This window comes from Epinephelus lanceolatus, chromosome 13 (genome assembly GCF_041903045.1).
Source record: "Epinephelus lanceolatus isolate andai-2023 chromosome 13, ASM4190304v1, whole genome shotgun sequence".
Lineage (NCBI taxonomy): Eukaryota > Metazoa > Chordata > Actinopteri > Perciformes > Serranidae > Epinephelus > Epinephelus lanceolatus.
Genome location: NC_135746.1, coordinates 12,671,279 through 12,695,791, shown reverse-complemented (window position 1 = coordinate 12,695,791; position 24,513 = coordinate 12,671,279). Strand labels below are relative to the sequence as shown.

Sequence of the window (24,513 nt, the reverse complement as noted above, 5' to 3'; positions counted from 1 at the left end):
CCCTGCATGCTTCCAGTGGAGGACGAATCCAAAAACTGAGAAAGTTCTTGATGAAGTCATTGGGGTCCATGTTTAACAGCAGCAAAACTATATCAAAACATCAATTTACAAACTCTCGCACAACTCGTGCAGTACAATCCAAGTCTCATTTATCCAGTCATATGCTCAGTACTTCTGATACAGACAGCCCTTTTCGACAGGGAACCTCACTAAAAGTAAAACACTTTTCAGGGTTTGATTTTGGTTTTGGAACAGGGAAGAAACGTATATCTTTTTCCAACCTCTCCAGGTAACGAGTGCCATTAATACACGACGTGCCCCAGACACAACATTTAGCTCCAAATCCACAAAACCAGCCTGAAACTTCAAAAACTTCTCCAGTTTTCTAGCATGCCAGATATCCAGTCCCAGTCGCAGACAAAAAGGGCGACTTGCTCGTAGGCTTGTGAGGATTCGTCGTGGCAGACTATCTGCTGACTCACCTTCGACCCAAGGTGGCTCTCAAGATCCTCTGTGATGTCAAAATCGCGGTGAAAATCGTGTAATGTGAACTAGGCTTTAGTGAAAGGGTCTATCCTCAATGTCCCCAGTTTGCTTCCAGTCTTATTGTTGCATGTCATTTCCCATCCATCTCTCTTCCCATTTCCTGTCATCTCTCTACTGTTGCCACTGAATAAAGGTGAAAAAAGACCCCTAAAGATCATTATGTTTTTAAATCAATGGTGGACATTTTGCATGCTACATCACTATGAAGGTTTATCATCATGGGCAGGGTTTATATACTCCACAGTATTTGATTCACTGGACATAATATCAACGGAAGACGGGGACATTCTATAATGCAGAACTGTATTAACTACTTTACAATATCCGCAGTGTGTAATTTGCTGTCCTCATGGCAGGTCAAGGCGCCTGTGGTGGATTCCTCTACGATCCACTATTATTCCCAGGAGCTGGTCACGTACACTTGATAAATGACCACAGTATAGCCAAACAGAGCCTACAGGGCTCCTTCTATCTATCTTTCTCTACCTATCTGCCCTTTCCTGGTTCTTATATCCTTTTTATCTATCTCCGAGGATATAATCGCTTCCTGCGCCAGTAGAAGGGAAGTAGAGGTTGGACTGTGTGTGTGTGTGTGTGTGTGTGTGTGTGTGTGTGTGTGAGTGAGTCACTTCAGCCTGCCTTGTATTGCTTGTATCTGATTTTAAACACACGTAAAAAGGGGGTAAACATTATAAACTTGCACAGTGTGGGGGTCAGGAATGATCAGTCTTTATGGGTGTCTCATGGTCGCATAGCAACGCTCGACTCGGCAAATTGTAAGGTCCCCTCTCTCTGGCCCTGCGTTCATTTTGTGCACACACACACACATACATACACACACAGCCACAGGGAGGTGACAGTGGGGTAAGTCAGTGTGACTTTGCTTAATGAGATACAGTGTAGTGTACGTACTGCATATACGGCCATATGGCGGGGCTCATTTCAAACAGCAGCCCATAGATTTACATTAATATACTGTATCCTGTATCCTTGACTGGTCCCAGTGAGGCTGGGAAGAGCTTAGTCGAGCAGAACCAACCCAGGAATATACAACACACACACACACACACACACACACACCCAGACAAAGTACATAAAGACACGGTCTCTATGTCCAACCAAAGGTGACCCCATGAATAGGCAAGGGAACAGGATGTGAGTGATCAAGTGTATATGTGTGTGTGTCAGTGTGTCAAAGGATGTGAATAAACCACTTCAGGAGTTTTGGAGAATGGCTACTGAGTAAATATATTTGTAAATCAACAACAACAAAAACAGAAATTGTGTCCCTTGTAAATGGTCATTACAGTGTGTCACAGCACAGTGTCATAAAGAAGGTGATGAGTTTCATCCAAAAAAGTAATTCTGCCCTTTCTGTTCCAAAACATAAGTTTTGACAGGGTCTGTGGATTAAAGCAGTTTAAAACTTAAGCACAGTATATAAAGTTCATCCTGCTAATGAAGCTAGATCTATTTTTGGAACGATTTAATAGGTGAGCGGGCACATATTCAACCCTTCTTGCCAAGCCTAAAAGTTTGCCAAAAAAGTTTTCTAATTGACCTACACAAAGCCACCAAATTTAGCTGAAACAGCTAACCATTTAAAGGAATACCTCATTGTCCAAATGACCATTTGTATATTAATCACTCAGTCAGTGTGTTACGTTGAATTTGTGAAGAAAACTTCTTGATGATGATGGAATCCATGTTTGAAAACATATGAAAACATCTCTTTACAATCTCTCACACAACCTATGCAGTATAATCCAAGGCTCATTCATCTTGTCGTATGCTCAGTTCTTCCTAAACAGACAGCCCTTTCCAACAGAGAACTTAACAGAAAGTGAAACTTGTCTATGCTCTCTTCAAAGCCAGACTCCATTGACAAAAACAGTATTTTTACCTCACTGAAAACAGGAGCTGCTGGTCTACCACTGTCGTCATTAATGAGTTTTTTTGTGCTATTCTGTGACTGTGGAGAATCTGAACTTAACTTTTAAAACACCAAAGTCACACAATAATGCAAACAAACGAATTGATCAAGGCAGTGGTAGACCAGCAGCTCCTGTGTTCAGCGAGGTAAAATTACTGTTTTTGTCAATGGAGTCTGGCTTCGAAGAGAGTGTAGATAAGTTTCACCTTTAAGGATGCTTTCACACCTGCCCTGTTTGGTACGGTTCAATCAAACTTAAGTTTGTTTGCCCCCTGAGTGCGGTTCGTTTGGGCAGGTGTGAACACAGCAATCACACCAAAACAACCAGACCGAGACCTTCTTGAAGAGGTGGTCTCGGTCCGGTTACAAACGAACTCTGGTGCGGTTTGTTTGTGGTGAGAAGGTGTTCCGACCTGGATCTGAACCAACTGCAGTCACATGACACATTGTTTGGGTTAAACATGAGCATGTTACAGTCCTGGAGGATTATTAATGTGCACCTCCTCCTGTACTGCCTTAATATGCACATTCAGCACATCCAATGCATCAAAACATTGTTTTCTAGTTGGAGCCGCGCCTCGTTTTCAAACTGTATGGTTTGACTAAAATGAACAATGACAGCAATATAGTCCACGATGAGCAGCGCTAAAATCAACCTGCGTAGTTGTCCCTCCATTGTGACATTAGAAAGTGTCACATTTATCTTGCAAGTGTACTCTTCTTCAACGTTTGGTTTACTTCCTGGATTTTTCCCTCATGGAAATTCTGACCAATCAAGAGCAGCTTTCTCACACAAGGCATTTGATCTGGTCCACTTGTAAATGCTGCAGCGAGAACACGAACCAGCTCTAGGCAGTTATAACTAAATAATATATAAATAATATAACTTTGGAACAAAACTAGTCCCTGATTCAGACCAAAGCAAGACAGCTCTAGGTCTGAAAGCAGCCTAAGTTCAGCTCCTAGTTGGAAAGGGCTGTCTATCTCGGAAGTACTGAGCATACGACTGGATAAATGAGGCGAGTTGTTTGATAGTTTGTACATGGATGTTTTGATATAGTTTTGCTGTTATTAAATGTGGTCACTTGTGACTTCAATTGATCAAGAACTTTCCCCATGGAGGTATGTCAGATATACAAAGTTTTCTTCCATGTAACACGGGGTGAATATTTGATTTACACATGGTCATTTGGGAAGTGAAGTATTCCTTTAAGGTTTGAGCTGATGACTCGACACAGTGTATGCTAACCAGTTATCACTGCAGCGAATGGTTTGGACGTCTAGGTCCACACCTACTTGACACACCACTTTGTGAGCTCTTTTCTGCAGTCATTTCCCACACACTTCTCATCTCACTCTTAAAAAATGAAATGGCTTTAGTCTGGCAGATGGGGTTTACCTGCTGGCTGTCTTTGAGTGACAGAATGAAGGCATGGCTCAGAGTGTCCAGGTGGGCCTGTGATTGCTGCAGGTGCGTTAGAGCCTCATCATAAGTCATCCCTGCTGGGTCCGTCCCTTCCTGCTCCCTGCTACCGTCGCCTCCTCTCTTCCGGCTCTTCTCGCCCAGCTGGCGCAGGGCTTTGGTGGCTCGCTTTATCACCTCTGACCTCGCCTGGATGCTCAGCTGGAGACGGAATAGGATGGATTGAAGGAAGAGAATGAGGAGGAGGAGGAACGGGATAAGGAAAGCAAATTGGGGTGAGGGTGGGGGTCAAATTGAGCGAGAAGCGGGGAAGAGAGGTGCACAAGTTATGTATAGTAATTTCAAACTTAACATGTTGAAGAGAGGCAGGTATAACCCAATATATATGCACCAAAATACCACCAGGAAGTTGAGTCGCATGTGTGTGAGGAGTGTGTGTGTGTGTGTGTGTGTGTGTGTGTGTGACTGAGAGAGATCATGGCTGCCAGCCTGGTGTAATTGATTCTATTCAGTGGGAGCAGGTTAACCATTCATGGGGAGAAGAGAGGGCCTTTGGCTCGGGGAGGTTTGACTCTTGCATGGCAGCACACAGGCGCTGACGAGCCCCACACACACATTCACAGCAGGAAGACACTTAAAAATCATCACATTTCCACCTACCTCAGACACATGCTACTCATACTTCTGCATTTGCAAGATATCTTGACTCAGAGTGACAGCGCTTCTCTCTGCCAGGACAGGATGATCACTCAAACTGAGTTTCCTGACAAACCTGCACAATTTCTTTTAAGGGTAAGTGTGTATATACATTTGTGTGTGTGTGTGTGTGCATAGTCTATCGTTTTGTGTCTGTGTGGGTAGAGGATTAGACAGAAGCATTAATAACCAACATGAGTCAAAGCCTAGGACAAGGTTTGACACAAAGACTGTATAAAATAATGGACGTAGCCACCGTGGTGGTTTGTGGTCTCCTGTTTTGAAGCCTCCTATTTGGGATTTTTGCTGTTGCCATCTTGCTTTTTTTATCCAAATCACATAGTTTTTCTTTTTATAGTTGAGTAGGTACTGCAGCTGCCCTTACAAAGTGAGTACTGTTGCATGCAATTGGAACATACTGCTTTGTCAAGCATTGCACTAGGGCTGCCCCCTAATCATCCACCAAAAGTTAGTCGAGCAGAAAGGTCATTAGTCGGCAAGATTTCAATGGCCGCTTAGTCATAGAAAACAAACAAATAAACACAAAAAAACGTGAAACTCTATTAGGAGCTGCACCTCGTTAAAATAAATCAAAACCTTAATTTGAAAGGACAGACACACGAAGTGGTCACGCTCAGCAGTCAGACAGGAGTCACGTTACAAACCAATCACAGCCGACAGATATCTTTCTCTTCTTCTGTAAATATTCAGTCTGATAAATACGGAAAAGTTGATCATGTTAGTGCGGGGCTACCCAGAGCTTTACATCTGTCCCACAGACGATAGGCCTACACACTTATAAACAGCGTCTGGAAGAGGATCAGCTCTGCACTCAGAATTTCAGGTAAATATGTTGTGATACGGTGCTTATTAAGACGCAATCTGCTGCCGCGTTCTTGAAAGCTGGCACAGAAAAGGCACAAGAGTAGCACCCAGAGCTCGACCCCGCATTTCCAGGTGGTTAAAGACACGGCATGGGTACAGCCTCTAATTCCCAGGGCTGGTACTGTACCTGCGGTTATTCCACAGACTAGTTAATAACATGTCGGGCAGGAAATCCAAAGTGTGGGATCATTTTGAGAAGGTGAAGGATGAACCCAAGGTGATATGTAAACTCATCTTCATTGGTCGACTACAAACCATTAAAATGTACTTACTGGAAAAAGGGAACATCCAACTCAATGGAGGGTCTTTTATTGGAATCAAATGCTGAACAAAACTTTTTTAGAAGACCAAAATGTATTACATTTCATGAACTGAAAAGACACTGAAATAGCATCAGCAATGGCTACACCTCTACTATGTGAATCTGGTGTTATGCCATGCTTACATTACCTAATCAACATTGCTGCCACTCGTCAACAGATGGCACCCAACTGTCACTCAAAGCGGCCCGCCCTTAATTATGTAAACATTTAGGTGAATTTCATAAAAATTTACCCCCCGTACAGTTGACATGAACAGGGAAATTAGCTATGGAGGCCAAAACCATTTTTTTGCACCAGGCTATAAATATTTGTTGTTGCACATATTGAGTTCAGGGAACGACGGCTATGTAAAAATCCAACTATAATATTTTTTTTTACGGTTTCTGGCTCCCATTAATGGCGCAACGTTGGCAATTCTTAAAGGAAACATGCCTTTCAAACCATAGACTGTATTAATAATGGATGTGGCCACCATGACGTCACCCACTGGTTTGTGGACTGCCATTTTGAAGCCTTGAGTTCAGCATTTCAGATGTCACCATCTTGTTTTTTTGGAGCCAGAAGTGATCATATTTGGTCATGAGGGTGGAGCTGTGGAGGAGCGAGGGGTGGATCTAACTAATGGACTGTGGTGACACCTCGCAGACAATCTGTCACTCAAGCAGCCCCACCCTTAAATGAGTAAGTGTAACTCTGAGCCTTAATAAAATGTAAGCTGGTATCATGAATGTTAAAATTAGCTGTAAAGACTAAAACTGTTTTTTGTACCAGGGTGTAAACATGTTTATTTCTGTTGTATGGTTGGGCATTTTGGTTGGGATTGACTCGCTTTTTGAGGCAACCTAAAGTGGCCGTTAGAGGAACTGCAGTTTTGGGCACTTTAGTGTTGCCTTCAGTTTTCTTGCCGCTTGATTTGAAAACAGGCTGGAGGTTGAAGGAGGACGCTTCCACCAAAGAAGCTATCTAAGATTAATACTTCAGAGCGGGAGAAAAATGCCAGCACTCTGTTTCTCTTTAAAATATATGTCCAGTAAGAGGTAAGAAAAGTCCCAGCCACTCATCTCAGCCCTCGGCACGAGACGGATCAATCCATTGTGGGGAGGCAACGGGGATGTGAAAGGTCAAATCCATTCCTAACACTGAGAGGGGTCAACGTTTTCCCCTTGAGGGTTCAAAAAGGAGAAAAAGAGGAGGGTGAGGGAAGAGGGAGCGGACAGCGGGTTTCTGAGAGGTAATCTGCATATTAAAAAGCACAGTGGGAAAAGGGTGCCTGCTGGGAATTGGAGTTTAATTGGCTCTGAAGTAGAGGGGGATCAATTAGCTCTCTCTGAGTCTCGGGGAAAGCGAGGCAACATAAGACAAAAGTGAAAGAAAAGGGAAGGTCTGGAGTGGGGGGATGGCAGCGTGCCAGTGCGAAGGCAGAAAAAACAGTGGGCTACTATTGATAAGGTGCGCTGAGGAACTTTAAGCCCCCTGCAAGACAATTTTTCAGAGTGCTGTAATTATGTGGCTGACATTTCTTGTGCAATTTTATAATTTCTTTTATAAATCATGACCGGTGTGCGCTTTGCGGCGACACAGTGTGGATGTGCACAGAATAATGTATTTGAAATTAGGAGAGGGCTTTTGACGTTCCAAAAATTGAGCGGATGGGGGGGGGTCGGGGGGGGGGGGGGGGGGGCGTAAGAGACGGACAGTCAGACGATGAAGAGCGTAGAGTGAGGAATGTGGCAGTTTGATAAAGTGATTTGAAATCCTTGCAATCCTTCCTTTAAGACAATATGAATCCTGTCTGGGTGGCTGCCTGGAACCAGCTACCTTCTGTGCTGCAATTACAAATTGTCAGTCTGCCCAACTCCCACCAGCTCCTGTCTGAGCCTTCATCACTCTGTACTGTGTCATACTATCTTTCCTCTTCTCTGTCTCACATAAAGTAATTCATGTGAAAAAGATGGCTGGATGTCAGCAGAAATATAAAGGTACAGTTCAACCCAAAATCAAAAATACATATTTTTCCTTTTACCTGTAGTGCTGTTTATAAGACTAGATGGTTTTGGTGTGAGTTGCAGAGTGTTGGAGATATCAGCTGTAGAGATGTCTGCCTTCTCTCCAATATAATGGAACAAGATGGCACTCAGCTTGTGGTGCTCAAGGTGGATAATGTGACATAGAGACTTTCAGAATGGACAAAAATGTTGTGTAGTGTGAACCCAGCTGTGTAGAGTGTAGTTTGATAGAAAGAAAATAGTTCCTACATGTAAGTGCTCACAACAAGGTCTGTGGATTATCTTGAGTAACCAGGTCATGATTTCTGGAAAGAGACATTGCTGTTGGGTTTTTTAAATATATTTTTTTGGGCACTTTGAGCACCACAAGCTGAGTGCCATTTAGTTCCATTATATTGGAGAGAAGGCAGATACTTCCAACACTCACCAACTCCCACCACTTTTCGATTTAGGGGTGAACTGTCCCTTTAAAAACACAACCATCACGATAATTTGAATGAATTTCAGCTTACATGTTCGGCTGCATCAGGCGAGAAGGTGATGCTATCCAGGAAGCGGACGGCGTCAGCAGGGACCAGCCTGTCCAGGTATTTGCCGCAGGTGTCATACGCATGGAGGAAGTCTTGGTCGCTCTGCGGAGGTCTCTTCAGCAGCTGGGGGTCTCCTTTCCAGAACAGCTTCTGCAGCCATACAGCATGGACTGCACTGGGGGAGACTGTTGCTCCTCCACCACCAAGTACAGGCAGACGATTAGCAAGTTTGGAGATGGACAGTACGTTTTGACTGGTCAGAACTGGCTGTAGAGTCACCAGAGGATCCAATGATTCATCAGTCAACTTCCGGTAGTTCAAACCTGCAGGAGAGACAGTTTACTATTTAGAAACATGACTTTGTTAAAGGTTCTGTTGCAACATTCAGAGCATTGACATAGCAGCAAATCATGATTTGCTATGTGAAGATATGATGACGTCTGGAGCAGAGAATGAGGTTACACTCCCCCTGTGTGTTTTAATCCGAGCTTCTTCATGGTTTGTTGTGGTAAGCAGGTCCACCACTTTGTGCTGCATTCATACAATGGACGGTTCCCACAAATATTGGGACGGCGCCATTGCGAAATTGTAGCACCCACCCTCCAGTTCCCCCTGGGTTAACACCATTAGCTCTGTCAGCATTGTTGTCGTTGTTTTTAGTGCTGTCTATGGAGTTAGCACTGTTAGCTGCTAGCTGCCAGCACAGCAGATCATGTGCAGACAATTTATACGTTCTCCATTAAGGAAAGAGCCCCTTTAAGAATTAATACTGACATCTGTATCTGTATCCTACATTTTTACATTAAAAGAATGACAGGGTGTCTACAGGTATCAGATAATACTTTTAAGCACCCTTACTTAATCATTTTTTAACCTTAATTTAAGACTGAATTTAGACAAATCATCTTTTTCTTTTTCAAGCATTGAAGGCAAGTAAAAAACTGACTAGTATTTAAGTAGTCTCATGCAGAGGTAGGTTTTAATTAGTAATAACGTTATTAGTGAATAACATTAACCTACATTTTCCCATGTAAGTGCGAGTATGAAGTAAAAGGACAGTTTTAGGTTCAGTGGTTGATTTGTAACATCAGAAACTTGATTCATTTTTGAAAACAAGAAATTAAAAGATGGAGAAATTAAATCAGACAACGTGTTTGTGGTAATTAAGACATAAAAAATTCAAATAAGACCACAAATGCAGACTTTTTATTGACTTCTAAGGCCTAATATTGTCAAAGAAATTGAATTTTAGACATTTTAAAGTTGAGATGAAATGAAAAAGCCCCCTTTTTAAGCCCCTTTAAGATCACATCCACGGCCATATTGTGCTATTTAACAATATTTGCCAAAAAAATAATATATGAATAAATTTCTTTGTATTCTTACCAAGATTCAATCATGTTTTCTTCCTGTAGAACAAAGTATGACGTGTGCTTATTGAAGTTCTTACCCACCAATTTTAACTAATAACATTACAACATCCACCCGTCAATCAATCTGCAACTTAGCAAACTAACTAAATTAGCTAGCTAGCAACAGCATGCTATATCAGTGTGTCTTCGTTTCCCTCTAAATACCGTTGTTGCGAACCCTAGGCTAGAATTTTGTGGTATCTGTGACAGCTCCAGAATATTTTTTTACAGTGGACTGCTTCAGCAACTAACTTTACATGAGGCACACGATGGACTTCATCTCTCCTCTATCCCAGTAGCATTACACCATCAGGGCCTCACTGTTTTGATCCCCCTACTTCTCAATGATCAAATCAAATTCCTCCCAACATTATATTCCCCATGCCTATGTTGCTTTACTCAGGAATACATCATGATACTGAAGCTAGATAATCCAGAAATCTCTGGACTTTCATATTTTTTAAGGACCTGCAGACACCCTGAATAATAAATACATCTCGCCAGTGTGTTCACTTCACCCAGCCCTCATGCTCACAGTGCACTGTGCGTACATGAGCAATAATAAAAAGCACACTTGGAGTCTCCCTCATTGTCCTTGTACATGACCTTCTGTGGCTCACGTGTTTGATGCTTTCAAAGGGGAGAAATTCAAAAGTTCAATACAGTAACATGATGAATAAAGAATATGACCTTTACATGAGGCCGGCTTTTATGTTTCACTTTACATTGTGGAATATGTCACGCAGGTTCTCTTTTAAAAGGGACTGTTGTTTACTTTACTTTTGTGTGTGACTTCTTCTTTTTTTTTTGTTTTAAGCCTCCCTGAGTTACTGGGGAAAATGTATGACACTTCCCTCCAACATAAATAACCTTTTTTTTTTTTTTTATAGAGTTATCACCAAAATAACTTTTAACTGCTTAATTTCTTAAGCAAAATGTAAATCCTCCTTACAAATCACATCATCACACAAGCTGTGTGTGCACTTCAGCAGAATATGATTCCATTACAGCCACCCACCATTAGTCCTTCCACACAAAATCAGCAACATTTAATAAGCCTACAAGCACACACACACACACACACACACACACACACACACTTCAGAGCGTGCATCAGCATTAACAACATGTACATATAGCCTTATGACCATTTCTCCAAATAAACCGCAGCTTGACACACACAACAGCAGCAGTAGCACCCAGAATAATATCAGTAAATCTGCACGGTGTTCATTATTAGATCTTAAAAAATTATCCTTTCATGATTGAAAGTTAAAAGTTGAAAAATTAATACAAGAGCACAGAATTTAATTGTTTTTACAGGATCTGGTTTGTGCAAACAGTATATTTTAAATGACATGTAGAATAAAGTGATTTCTGATTAAATATCACTATTTCAAGCTTCCTGACAGAAGCTTGTGTGGCACATGTTGAGTTCACGGACCAATGGAAATGTGGAAATCCAATGATAATTTCTGTTTTTACAGTTTCTGGCTGCAACAAATGATGCAATTTTGGCGATTTTGAAAAGATGCCATGCCTTTCAAACTAAAGACTGTATGACTAATGGACGTAGTTACCTTAATGTCACCCACTAGTTTGTGGACTGCCATTTTGAAGCCTTGAGTTCAGCATTTCGGCTGTTGCCATCTTGTTTTTTTGGAGCTAGTAGCGACCATATTTGGTCAAGAGATTTGGTCAAGAGGGTGGAGCTGTGGTGACGTCTTGCAGACGCCCTGTCACTCAAGCAGCCCCGCCCTTAAATATGTGTAACTTTGGGCCTGATAAAATGTAAATGGTGAGTTATAAAAAAAAAAATCCCTAGCTCCCTAAACAACACCAGACAGAAAAATAATAAAGCAAATAAACCATAATGATAACCTGAGGTGAATCAAAAAGTACAACATGACATGTAAGTAAATTTGTCAGATTCCAACCATACCACTGTTAAATGTCCGCTCACGGTCCATAAGATAAGTGTCACGTCCACCCTCCTGCACTCATTACAATCCCAACAAGAGCTGTACGTTCTACCAACAACATGTATGTTTACCAGTTGTCATGAATGTCAAAATTAAGTACAGAAACTGTTTTTGTACCAGGCTGTAAACATTTTAACGTGGGGTCAATGAGGATTGACTCTTTTTGGAGCCAGCCTCAAGTGGCCATTCGATGAACTGCAGTTTTTGGCACTGCCACATTGGCTTAATTTTTCAGCGTCGGATGGGTTTCAGAGTTCACAATGTATTACTCGTGTCCTTCAGCAGCTTCACTGGCTCCCAGTTAAACACCGCACTGACTTCAAGATCTTACTCCTCCTCCATCCACAACAAAGCCCCTCTGTACCTCTCCGAACTCCTGCACATCCACACCCCCACTTTCAATTCCCACCTCAAAACTCATGTCTGTCTTACTTTATCCCTTATCTCGTTGACTTTTTTAATCTGCTGTTATTTCCTCTATCTCTGCCTGTAAGGTGACCTTGAGTGTTGTGAAAGGCGCCTATAAGTGAAATGTATTATCATTACGATTTCAAATCAATACAAAATACAACTTTTAAAACTGTATGTCCCTCCCCTCAGCCAAAACAGAAAACATCAAGTCCCTCCACATTGCCTAAAAAATCATTTAACATGCCTCCCGTTTTGCTCGACCCCCGTCACCTCTCATATGTGACAAACAGTCCCTTACTTCTACTCAGAGACATTAAAACACAAAGGACATCTTCAGGCATCCTGTATACAGCATTAGCACGTATGTATTTACTCGCCGAGGCAGAATGAAACAGTCGCATTGTGTGAGAAGAACCAGCATTTAAGCTACAATAGTGTGTCCAACATTTCACTGTTCAGAAAGTGGCACTTTACTCCTGCCTTCACATACGTTACGTGCAAACCATGCAGCACTACAGGATAATTACAGTGATTTGATATGCGGAGGTTGTTCAATATTCCATTACATGGCAGAGATGCACAAAGAGAAACGCACAGAGGGAGTTAAAGGTTGATGTGAACAACAAAGATAGCCTGTGTGTGAAAGTAGTGCTGTGTGTCTGCATGCTAAGGTGTGCTGTTTGTGGATCCATCTGTGTGCATCATATCTCCTCCCACTGCAGCGCTGTGTGTGTGTGTGTGTGACAGAGCAAGTGGCGTGCTCTTGGTCTCCAGTGCTATCAGTCAGACACATTATTGTGGCAACACCACAGCCTGTCTGGACTTTAAATATTTAACACTGGTCTGCCTGTGGGGAGGGCTCTGTCAACGCTGCTCGGAATCCCTCACGCACGCACACACACATATAAAACTCTGAGCGCGCTCACACAATACTTTCAGACAGGCCCAGACAGACACTTAAGCCACAGATGAGAGTTACATGCACTTACACATGTACTCTGTCTGTCTCTACCCTGCCCCACCCACTCCTGTTTCCGCCTCCGTCTCTTTCTGCACCCGAGCAGCATCTCATCCTCTTCCTCAGGAGAGCCGCGCTCAGACAGTCACCTGGTACTGTGTCTGAAACTGTGATGAATATTGGACACACACCACCTGTCCCGACATTATCTGAATGCCTCGTAAGTGTGTGTGTCGGCTCGCATGTGTCTGTTTAGGACTGCAAATGAGTCATTGGAGTTTGTGTGTGTGTGTGTGTGTGTGTGTGTGTGTCTTAATAGTTGGAGTTTAGCAGAAAGTTGGTGGCCCTGGAGACACTGGAACAGCCTGTGTGTCAATTTTGCAACAACAGTGTGAATGTGTGGGTTAAGTTTTACCCGTGTTTGAGAGTTTGTGTGTGAGACATTCAGATGGTGTTAGTTTGTAAGTGTAAATGTCACAAAGTCGGTTTATGTGCCACTAGGTGAATATTAATCCCTTTGGTGATGCATGTACAGTCAGGTCCATAAATATGTGGACATTGACACAATTTTCAGCATTCCAGCTCTGTACAACACCACAGTGGATTTGAAATGAAACAATCAAGATGTGCTTTAAGTGCAGACTCTGAGCTTTAATTTGAGGGTATTTACATCCAAATCAGGTGAACAGTGTAGGAATTACAACTCATTTTATATGTGCCTTCCACCTTTTTAAGGGACCAAAAGTAATTGGACAATTGGCTACTCAGCTGTTCCATGGCCAGGTGTATGTTATTCCCTCGTTATTTCACTTACAAAGAGCAGATAAAAGGCCTAGAGTTCATTTCAAGTGTGGTATATTCATTTGGAATCTGGTGAGGTCATCTCTCAATATGAAGTCCAAAGAGCTGTCACTATCAGTGAAGCAAGCCATCATTAGGCTGAAAAATCAAAACAAACCCATCAGAGAGATAGCAAAAACATTAGGTGTGGCCAAATCAACTGTTTGGTACATTCTTAAAAAGTGAGAACGCACTGGTGAGCTCAGCAACACCAAAAGACCTGGAAGACCACGGAAAACAAGTGTGGTGGTCAAGAAAAACCCCTTCACAACAGTTGGCCAGATCAAGAAAACTCTCCAGGAGGTGGGTGTATCTGTGTCCAAGTCAACAATTAAGAGACGACTTCACCAGAGGAAATACAGAGGTTTCACCACAAGGTGTAAACCATTGGTGAGCCTCAAAAACAGGAAGGCCAGATTAGAGTTTGCCAAGAAACATCTAAAAGTGCCTGTACAGTTATGGAACAACATCTTATGGACAGATGAGACAAAGATCAACTTCTACCAGAATGAAGAGAACAGTATGGAGAAGGGAAGGAACTGCTCAAGATCCAAAGCATACCACCTCATCAGTGAAGCATGGTGGTGGTAGTGTAATGGCGTGGGCATGTATGGCTGCCAGTGGAACTGGATCTCTTATATGTATTGATGATGTGACTGCTGACAAAAGCAGCAGAATGAATTCTGCAGTGTTTCAGGCAATATTATCTGCTCATATTCAGCCAAATGCTTCAAAACTCATTGGACTGCGCTTCACAATGCAGATGGACAATGACCTGAAGCATACTGCGAAAGCAACCAAAGAGTTTTTAAAGGCAAAGAAGTGAAATGTTCTGCAATGGCCAAGTCAATCACCTGACCTGAATCCGATTGAACATGCATTTCACTTGCTGAAGACAAAACTGAAAGGAAAATGCCCAAAGAACAAGCAGGAACTGAAGACAGCTGCAGCAGAGGCCTGGCAGAGCATCACCAGAGACGAAACCCAGCGTCTGGTGATGTCCATGGGTTCGAGACTTCAGGCTGTCATTGACTGCAAAGGATTTGCAACAAAGTATTAAAAAGTGACAATTTGATTTATGATTATGTTAGTTTGTCCAATTACTTTTGGTCCCTTAAAAAGGTGGAAGGCACATATAAAATGTGTTGTAATTCCTACACCGTTCACCTGATTTGGATGTAAATACCCTCAAATTAAAGCTCAGAGTCTGCACTTAAAGCACATCTTGATTGTTTCATTTCAAATCCATTGTGGTGTTGTACAGAGCTGGAATGCTGAAAATTGTGTCAATGTCCAAATGTCCAAATATTTATGGACCTGACTGTATATATATATATATATATATATATATATATATATATATATATATATATACAGTACAGGCCAAAAGTTTGGACACACCTTCTCATTCAATGCGTTTTCTTTATTTTCATGACTATTTACATTGTAGATTCTCACTGAAGGCATCAAAACTATGAATGAACACATGTGGAGTTATGTACTTAACAAAAAAAGGTGAAATAACTGAAAACATGTTTTATATTCTAGTTTCTTCAAAATAGCCACCCTTTGCTCTGATTACTGCTTTGCACACTCTTGGCATTCTCTCCATGAGCTTCAAGAGGTAGTCACCTGAAATGGTTTCCACTTCACAGGTGTGCCTTATCAGGGTTAATTAGTGGAATTTCTTACTTTATCAATGGGGTTGGGACCATCAGTTGTGTTGTGCAGAAGTCAGGTTAATACACAGCCGACAGCCCTATTGGACAACTGTTAAAATTCATATTATGGCAAGAACCAATCAGCTAACTAAAGAAAAACGAGTGGCCATCATTACTTTAAGAAATGAAGGTCAGTCAGTCCGGAAAATTGCAAAAACTTTAAATGTGTCCCCAAGTGGAGTCGCAAAAACCATCAAGCGCTACAACGAAACTGGCACACATGAGGACCGACCCAGGAAAGGAAGACCAAGAGTCACCTCTGCTTCTGAGGATAAGTTCATCCGAGTCACCAGCCTCAGAAATGGCAAGTTAACAGCAGCTCAGATCAGAGACCAGATGAATGCCACACAGAGTTCTAGCAGCAGACCCATCTCTAGAACAACTGTTAAGAGGAGACTGCGCTAATCAGGCCTTCATGGTCAAATAGCTGCTAGGAAACCACTGCTAAGGAGAGGCAACAAGCAGAAGAGATTTGTTTGGGCCAAGAAACACAAGGAATGGACATTAGACCAGTGGAAATCTGTGTTTTGGTCTGATGAGTCCAAATTTGAGATCTTTGGTTCCAACCGCCGTGTCTTTGTGAGACGCAGAAAAGGTGAACGGATGGATTCCACATGCCTGGTTCCCACTGTGAAGCATGGAGGAGGAGGTGTGATGGTGTGGGGGTGTTTTGCTGGTGACACTGTTGGGGATTTATTCAAAATTGAAGGCACACTGAACCAGCATGGCTACCACAGCATCCTGCAGCGACATGCCATCCCATCCGGTTTGCGTTTAGTTGGACGATCATTTATTTTTCAACAGGACAATGACCCCAAACACACCTCCAGGCTGTGTAAGGGCTATTTGACCAAGAAGGAGAGTGATGGAGTGCTGCGGCAGATGACCTGGCCTCCACAGTCACCGGACCTGAACCCAATCCAGATGGTTTGGGGTGAGCTGGACCGCAGAGTGAAGGCAAAGGGGCCAACAAGTGCTAAACACCTCTGGGAACTCCTTCAAGACTGTTGGAAAACCATTTCAGGTGACTACCTCTTGAAGCTCATGGAGAGAATGCCAAGAGTGTGCAAAGCAGTAATCAGAGCAAAGGGTGGCTATTTTGAAGAAACTAGAATATAAAACATGTTTTCAGTTATTTCACCTTTTTTTGTTAAGTACATAACTCCACATGTGTTCATTCATAGTTTTGATGCCTTCAGTGAGAATCTACAATGTAAATAGTCATGAAAATAAAGAAAACGCATTGAATGAGAAGGTGTGTCCAAACTTTTGGCCTGTACTGTATATATATATATATATATATATATATATATATATATATGTGTGTGAGTGCTTATATGTTCACCAGTTCATCAGTACAGCAACGGGAATTGACAATTTTTTTCCTCCAACAACTAACGCACGTGGTTAGGTTTAGGTGACAAAAATACGTGGTTAGGTTTTGGAAAAAAGAACAGGGTTTGGCTTTAGAATCTCATGTGACACAAACACAGCTCTCTCGGGTGAAAGTCAGTGTTTGTTGGACCCATCCACCAAGCCTCCCGCCCACCCCAATTGGACTTTTGCCGCTTCAACTTTCGTTCTTGTCCTGCTGCGTTTCCCCCTGATGCTGCCGGCTGCATATCATACTGACGTGAAAGGACGCCCTTTTTCGTTGGTTTCTGACACCGCAAGTCACTGCCCAAGCGCCTGATTTTTACACCTTCAGCGTGAGACCAGGCTCTCTTAACATGGAGGTCTATGACGATTGACTCGCTTCTGGAGCCAGCCCCAAGTGGCCATTCAAGGAAATGAAGGTTTTGGGACTTCCGTTCTGGCTTCATTTTTCAGCCCTGAAGGTAGCCGCGTGGATGGGAATGACAAATATTTGGGCAGTCACAGGTCAAAGTACTGAACAAAGTGAAATTTTGACCAAACAGCGATTGCATGTTGAAGTCGTGTGCATGTCGGCTCTGGAGAGAGCAACTGACTTTATGCAGCTGTGTTCATTTCCAGCTGCTAAAGATCCTTTTCACAGCATTTTGACTTGTCAAAGCAGGAAAATTTATCATTAAAGAAGTGTTTTACTACTGGAAACGTGGTCTTTTCATAAAACTCAGCTGTCTATGCAGCAGAGAAATTGGTGCTACCTGACCAGAGAAAACAGAGAAAAGGGCTGTGGCATTCGCTTCTGCTCAAGAGGTAGAAAACCTACAACTACCAGAATGCACTGCATCAGACCAATAAATGCGGACCAATGCTCTTGCTGGTGGCCGTTTTCCACAGGAAACAATATGGAGTAAAGCTGGTAACAAATGGTCTCAAATAACAGTTAAACTGTGAGGTAAAATATGTTTCTGAAAACATTTTAGGCGAGAAATAGGCAACACAGTAACAAAATCTTGGTTCATATTTCACCAACACTGCTTAGTTTTAATGTCTGATCTCAGTATTTTTAGCCCCTATTTAACAATACAGGAAACAGTATGACACACCCTTACTGTTCACAAATCAATTCTCATATTACAGCCAAACAGTGCACTAATATATGTTTATCTCTTTTTGCTGATATCCGATATTGGTTCCCACTTTGGCATACATGTCGTGCGGGGGTACCTTAGAAACCGTCATTTGTAGCTGTTCATACCAATCCTCTTTGTCCCTTCTCTTCTGCCTCAATAGTTGGTGCATAGTAGGGCTGTCAAAATTGCTCAAAAATGACGTTCGAATATTCCTTCTAAAAATAACTCATAGGTTCGAACCATTTGAATTTTTTTTTTTTTCGCATTATGTCCACAAGAGGGCAAACTAATACAAGGAAACATACTTGTATCTGTATTAATACAAGGAAACATAACTACTTGTAGGTATTTTTATTTCAACATAAACGTCTTTGAAAACATTTACATACATACACATTAAAACACATAAAACAATTATCTATAACATTACGACCATTATAAACAACCGTGGACCTCGTGCTCGCCCCCCCTCTGTGATCCATCAGGCCACACCGCCCATGGAAGCACTGCGAATAGCCTCGAAGTGAAGCCAGTTTCCTTTCGGCGCCCATGTTAACCGATTGTGTCATCCACACCGGCTGCGCCGCGCCGCACAGCTCCATGGCCGGCTTGCGCCCTGCAGCGATCGTTTCGGCATCTGGTCTATTTTCTGCACGAGCCAGGAGCGAATGTGTCAAGCCGGGTGACGGAGACAACAGCTGAGAGCAGAACCGCTTGTCGACCAGCGCAGAGAAATGCGCATCTGATGTGAATGGAAGTGCTCTGGGTCACGCGAGAATTTTGGTGCGCTGCGCTTCGCAGCACTTCCGCGGGGGGTGTGGCCTATGCAGTGCGTTCAGTGCAGCGGCCCAGGCCAACGCCCACTCGCAAAGAGGACAGCTCGGGTGGTGTTTTTTTTCCTCCACAATCAAATATCAATTTTCACATTCGAAGGTCCATTTTTTTTCAAATTCTAATTTAAATTCGAATTTAGAATATTCGTTGACAGCCCTAGTGTGTAGCACTGCAAGATGGTGAGTTTGCAGAGCTTTGAGTTGAGGTGCACTCTGATCAACCTCTCACTTACTGGTTCCCATTCCAGCAGGTGAGATTATGACAGCTACGCCGTGTTTGGATATTCTCATGGCCTGGACAACCCATCTACCAAGGCGGATCTTGGATTTTGGTCTACTAGGGCCAAAATCCAAGATCCACCTTGGTAGATGGCCCTAGTAGACCCTTGATCCGATATGCCGATATGTATACCATCACTAAACTTGAGCTGAGATGTAACTGGCAGTTTACACCGCTGCAACTTTTCTCTGCAACGTTCTAAAATGGTTTTGTTTTGTCACAAATCTTTGGTCTGAACTGGGCTTACGGGTTAAAAAGTCAGTTGCTGATCTATTGATCTGACATATTAACTTTGTGTGAGTGAAACTAAAATGTAGCAGTGGCAGTGTGAAGTTAAAGTAAAGTGCATTTTTCTTAGTTTTTGGAGAAATGACCCAAAGGTGTGTGTATGTACTTTGTGTATGTGTGTTAAACAGAGACATGTGTCACCGGTAAAAGCTGTGGTGTTATCAGGAGCAGAGGGAGGAAGTGAGGCGTGAAAACGCAGCTGACACCCGGCTGACCTTTACTGAACTTCATCCAGAAGTGACACCACCTCCAACCGTACACAACAAAGTTTGAGCACTCTAACCGGACCGCTGAACCGGTGACACGCTACAACCTGGACATGACGTCCTTGGAGAGGGTGCTGCCACAGGAATCTAAGTGGAAACAGCACCTTACTGCCACGCTGCTGCTGTTTCAGGAGCTTGGTGTGCTCGGTAGATTGACATTTAATACAGGGGTGGAATGCTTCTCTTGTCGTTAACAGGAAAATGTGAACATTTTGTTTGTTTCGATCCTGTTGCTTTTCTATTTTTGAAAGTAAAAGGATGGGTGGTGGAGAAAAAGAGGAGTCGAGTCAAAAAGCACAAGATGAGGTAGAGATAAAAGTAGTAGAGGTATGTCATCGGGCGAATGTTATTTGTCCCTTTCAGAGAAATAAGAGTTGGCACCAGATATGTGGCACAAGTTTAGGCATTCAGCTGTTGTATTTCTACATGACAATCAGTGACTTGAGGTTATCTACCAGCTAGAAGGAACGTCAACATCTGTATGTGAGTCATCAATCATGTTGAGAGGCATTATGTTCAAGTCTTCAACACTGGACTTGATTTCTTGACATAAAAAGCTTGCAGCGGATTTTCCACCAATGATTGAGGTCAATAACCCTTGGCTTAATACAGGGCTTTTTTTCTGCCTATTTTCTCTCAAACAGCATCAACTGTTTGGCACATGGGTGCTTCTGTTGAGTCTGTAGCATTAGAAATTACTTTTTCTAATCTGTGAAATTAGTGAGCAAAAGCAAAATAATTCCTTATGAAACATACCTCTAGCATAGAGAAAAGGAATCAGACACAGAATCAGACATGTTCAAAAGCAGGAGTAGTTACCTATGTTATTACAAAGGTTATGTGGATCTGATTAACTGGCTGCTGAGACTGCGTGAATCATAGCTTAGATGCGTCTATTGGTTTGAGGGGTTAAGGGCCCTGACACACATAGCCCATAGTAGCCATTGGTCGATGTCAGTGTCTGTTGCCAGTACATTCTCACTCTGACCTCGTCACATATCGACATTTGGTCTTCGACTTTCCACGTCCAGATGCAACGTGCAAAGTACCCTGGGTGTGTTGGTTGTTGACTTGGACTCTCGCCCCCTTAACTTTCGTTCTTGTTCCGCCACGTTCCCCCCTGATGCTGCTGGGCGCTGTTAAACTATACCAGAGACCGGCTGCGTATCACGCCGACGTTTAAGGGCAGCTTTTTTTAGTCGCTGTCTGGCGCCGCAAGTCACTGCCCAAGCACCGGATTTAGATTACTTCAAAGTTAGACCAGGTTGCTGTCAGCCTGGTTCTGTATGTCATTGTTGGCTGTGTTTCGGCCGATTCAGCATGTTGAATTGGCGTCGCAGCGGGCAGAGCCCATTGGTGAGTGAAGTCAGTGTGACAGGCAGTTCAGCTCAGTGCACAAGAGAAACAAAAGTGTGGAAAGCCAACAAACCACTGATTTTATTGTTGGCTAGCACACATATAATTTATGTAATTAGTTCTATGAACATTGAGTTGTGTTGTTAATGTGCTAACTGGCTATTTGCATCTTGAATCCGTCCTGTCAGTTTCCCTTTCTGAATGACCAAAGCAGACTACCACCGCTAGCTGTTGTGGAGGGTTATTTTCTCTCACAAGCCACAGAATGTACATGCTAGTTAACTGCTGGCTATAGTCTTTGCTGTGTGTTCAGGTGCAACTTTGTGGTTGAGACACAGGTGACGTGAGGTGATGAACAGTCGGCCTTCGTTGCCACTAGTTCTTTAATGTTGGTTTGGTGTGTCTGGGCCTAAAGACTGAGCAATGACATTCTAATGCATGCGGATAAAGGTGAATATCCTATTCTTATTTCACTTGATTTGACTGCTGCCTTTGATTATACTATTTTACTCGATAGGCTGCGTAAGTGGGTTCATATTTCTGGTACAGCGGTAACCTGGTTCATTCTTATTTGAAACTAGATATTGCAATGTTTGACAACAATGTCAACAATCATGGATCCTCCTTAGCTCTAGATAGATCTGTTTTTCATGAGCATAACAGTGACAAGTCTTAAATGCGGCTGACCAAATGTCCCAGAGGAAGCATGTGCATTGACAAGAGGATTGGTCTATGGCCAGTCCCCTGCTGTGTGGAGTCCCTCAGGGATCTGTCCTTGGGCCAAACCTTTTTTCATTGCACATGCTTCCTCTGGTTGATTAGATCAGTAATTTTGAAGACGTGTCACTGTTATGCCAATGGCCAACAAATCTATTTCTCTGCTAAACCCAATAACCTGAATCACTTGTTCTCCCTCCAAGATTGCTTAGCCACCAACAAAGATTGGATGTCTCTTATTTTCCCTCAGTTAAATCCAGACAAAACTGAAATCCTTTGATCAGTCGTGATAACTCCACCTCTACAGTTGATCAGTTAGTTGGTCCACTTTACCCAAATATCAACTCTACTACTTGGCGTCATCTTTGGCTAGTACATGACTTTTGACCATTATGTTACGAAGCTCATCCATTCCTGTTTTCCTCAGCTAAGAAATATCCCAAAAATCTGATGTTTGTTTTCTTCTATTAATCCACACTGAAGCTGCTCTAAATCGTTTACACTTGATTCAAAATGCAGCTAACAGGCTATTTACTAGAATGATCTATCAGTCCCACATTGCCCTGGTTCTTGCATTGGCTTCCTGTAAAATTTAGAATAAAGTCCAAGATCCTGTTGATTACATATAAGGTGCCACATGACCTTGCCCCCAGTTACATTTCTCATCTGCTCATTCCTCATTCTACTTCTCAACCACTCCCATCCTCCAATCTCTTTATTTTGTGAGAACAGGCGTATTATCTCTGCCTCTTTTCCTTCCAGTAAACCACCTACCACTCATGCAGTAGTTGTGTCCCCTGCATTACAATGAGAGTGAAAAAAAACTGTCTTACCACTGGCAACAGCTCGAAGCTTCTTGAGCAGTTTGACGTGTGACTCGGGCTTGATGGTGGTGGTGACGTAAGGCTCGCAGCCTGCAGCGTCCAGTAAGGTGTAGTAGTAGAGCAGGCGGGCCTGGTCGGTTCCCTCCACAGAGGGCAGAACATACTTGGTCATGTGGCTGTAAAAGGCCTCTGGGTTACACTTCAAAGTTTCAAACAGGCCGAGGGATTCGCTCCGGGATTCAATGTCCTTGGTGGAAAGACTGGAGGAGGAAGAGGAGAAGAGAACAAACAAGAATAACATTAGACCATGAGTGTTTTTGACAATTGAGCCTTCCTAGGTCTCACCCTATTTTGCTCTGTGCTCCAGTAACAGCTGAGCAATATCTTCTATATTGAAAAGAGAACCACATTTTGAAGGGTTTTAAAAGATGTGGCACTCGACACATTACACTGTATAAAGTCACATCTTAAGTCCCAGTGAAACGGAAGAAAGAGCATCTTTAGCTTCTGTAGTGACGTATTTCCGTATGTGAAGCTTTGCCCTCCAGTCTTGTCTTCCCCAGTCTCTACTTCTTCCTTTTTAATTGAGACCAGAAGCCTCAATTCACGTCATTTCGCCTTGTTTATAAAAGTTTTTCATTCATTTATTAATTTTCTGTTACCGCTTATCTTGTTAGGGGTCGCAGGGGGGCTGGAGCCTATTCCAGCTGACATTGGGCAAGAGGTGGGGTACACCCTGGACAGGTCACCAGACTATCACAGGGCTGACACATAGAGACAGGCAACCATTCACACCTACAGGCAATTTAGAGTCACCAATTAACCTGCATGTCTTTGGACTGTGGGAGGAAGCCGGAGCACCCACAGTAAAACCACACTGACACGGGGAAAACATGCCAACTCCACACAGAAGGGCTCCCCCACCTTGAGTTTGACACCTCTTGATGTAAGGCAACAATGCTACCCACTGCACCATCATCACCATGTTTCCTTTTGTCAAGCTTGTCTGACCTATGACTTGAGCCAGGTCAATCCCTCTAGGAATGTAATAAACCATAAACTTTTCAAGGCAATATAATCACTCAACAATAATCCAGCCTTCCCCAAATTCGAAGCTTTTACATTTGCTGTTGTAAACACCTGCTGTGTGAGATATGTCTCCTCTATGGAAAATATCCATCAGCACACAGGATGCAAGACACTTAGCAGTAAGTTTCTGGCATCCAAAACAGCGCTTTGTTTGGAAGAAAACAAATTAAGATCTAAGTTGTTCACTTAAGCTGCGATAACCACCGTGCCTGTAACAGATAAGAGGAAACAGCACTACTGACAAAAATCCAAATTTCATCAACAGGAAAATCAAAGCAGGAAGACGACCAGCTCTGGAGACTATTTGTTCGCAAAGTAGTATTTGAACACAGCAGTGCAGAGACAGCTCAGCGATCTGCAGGCTTATCACCAAAGATGCAGTCCCTCGGAAAAAAAAAAAAAAAAAAAAAAAGGATGAGGATTTCATAGATTACCACCGAGAATACTTTTAAGAACTTGGTCAGCTCTGACGTAAAAACAGTAGGGACAAAATGTGAAAGACAGAGAGACAGAATGTGATGTGGAAATGCTCGGGGAGTGGAAAACATCTGCGTGTGGAAAGTTTTTTTCAGCGATTTGTTCAAGTTGCGCCGACTTCTGTGCTGCTTTGCTTTTCAAAAACATGTTTTGCCACAGAGCTCCGAGTTGCCAGCAGCAGGTGGTCAGAAGAATGAGAGGACAAGTGAAAAGAAC

The 24,513-nt window shown here is 42.8% G+C and overlaps 1 protein-coding gene across 1 annotated transcript in view; it reads right to left on the bottom strand.

The window, feature by feature from the left end:
* The window catches only part of nbas (NBAS subunit of NRZ tethering complex), a 290,957-nt gene that overhangs the window by 93,936 nt on the left and 172,508 nt on the right, over positions 1-24,513 (bottom strand). Inside the window, exons 44-46 of the mRNA XM_033648658.2 lie at positions 22,741-22,991; positions 8,325-8,665; positions 3,879-4,103 (exon numbers count right to left, since the gene is read on the bottom strand). Of these exons, the coding sequence (XP_033504549.2) occupies positions 3,879-4,103; positions 8,325-8,665; positions 22,741-22,991 (817 nt within the window). The remainder of the gene's footprint in view (positions 1-3,878; positions 4,104-8,324; positions 8,666-22,740; positions 22,992-24,513) is intronic.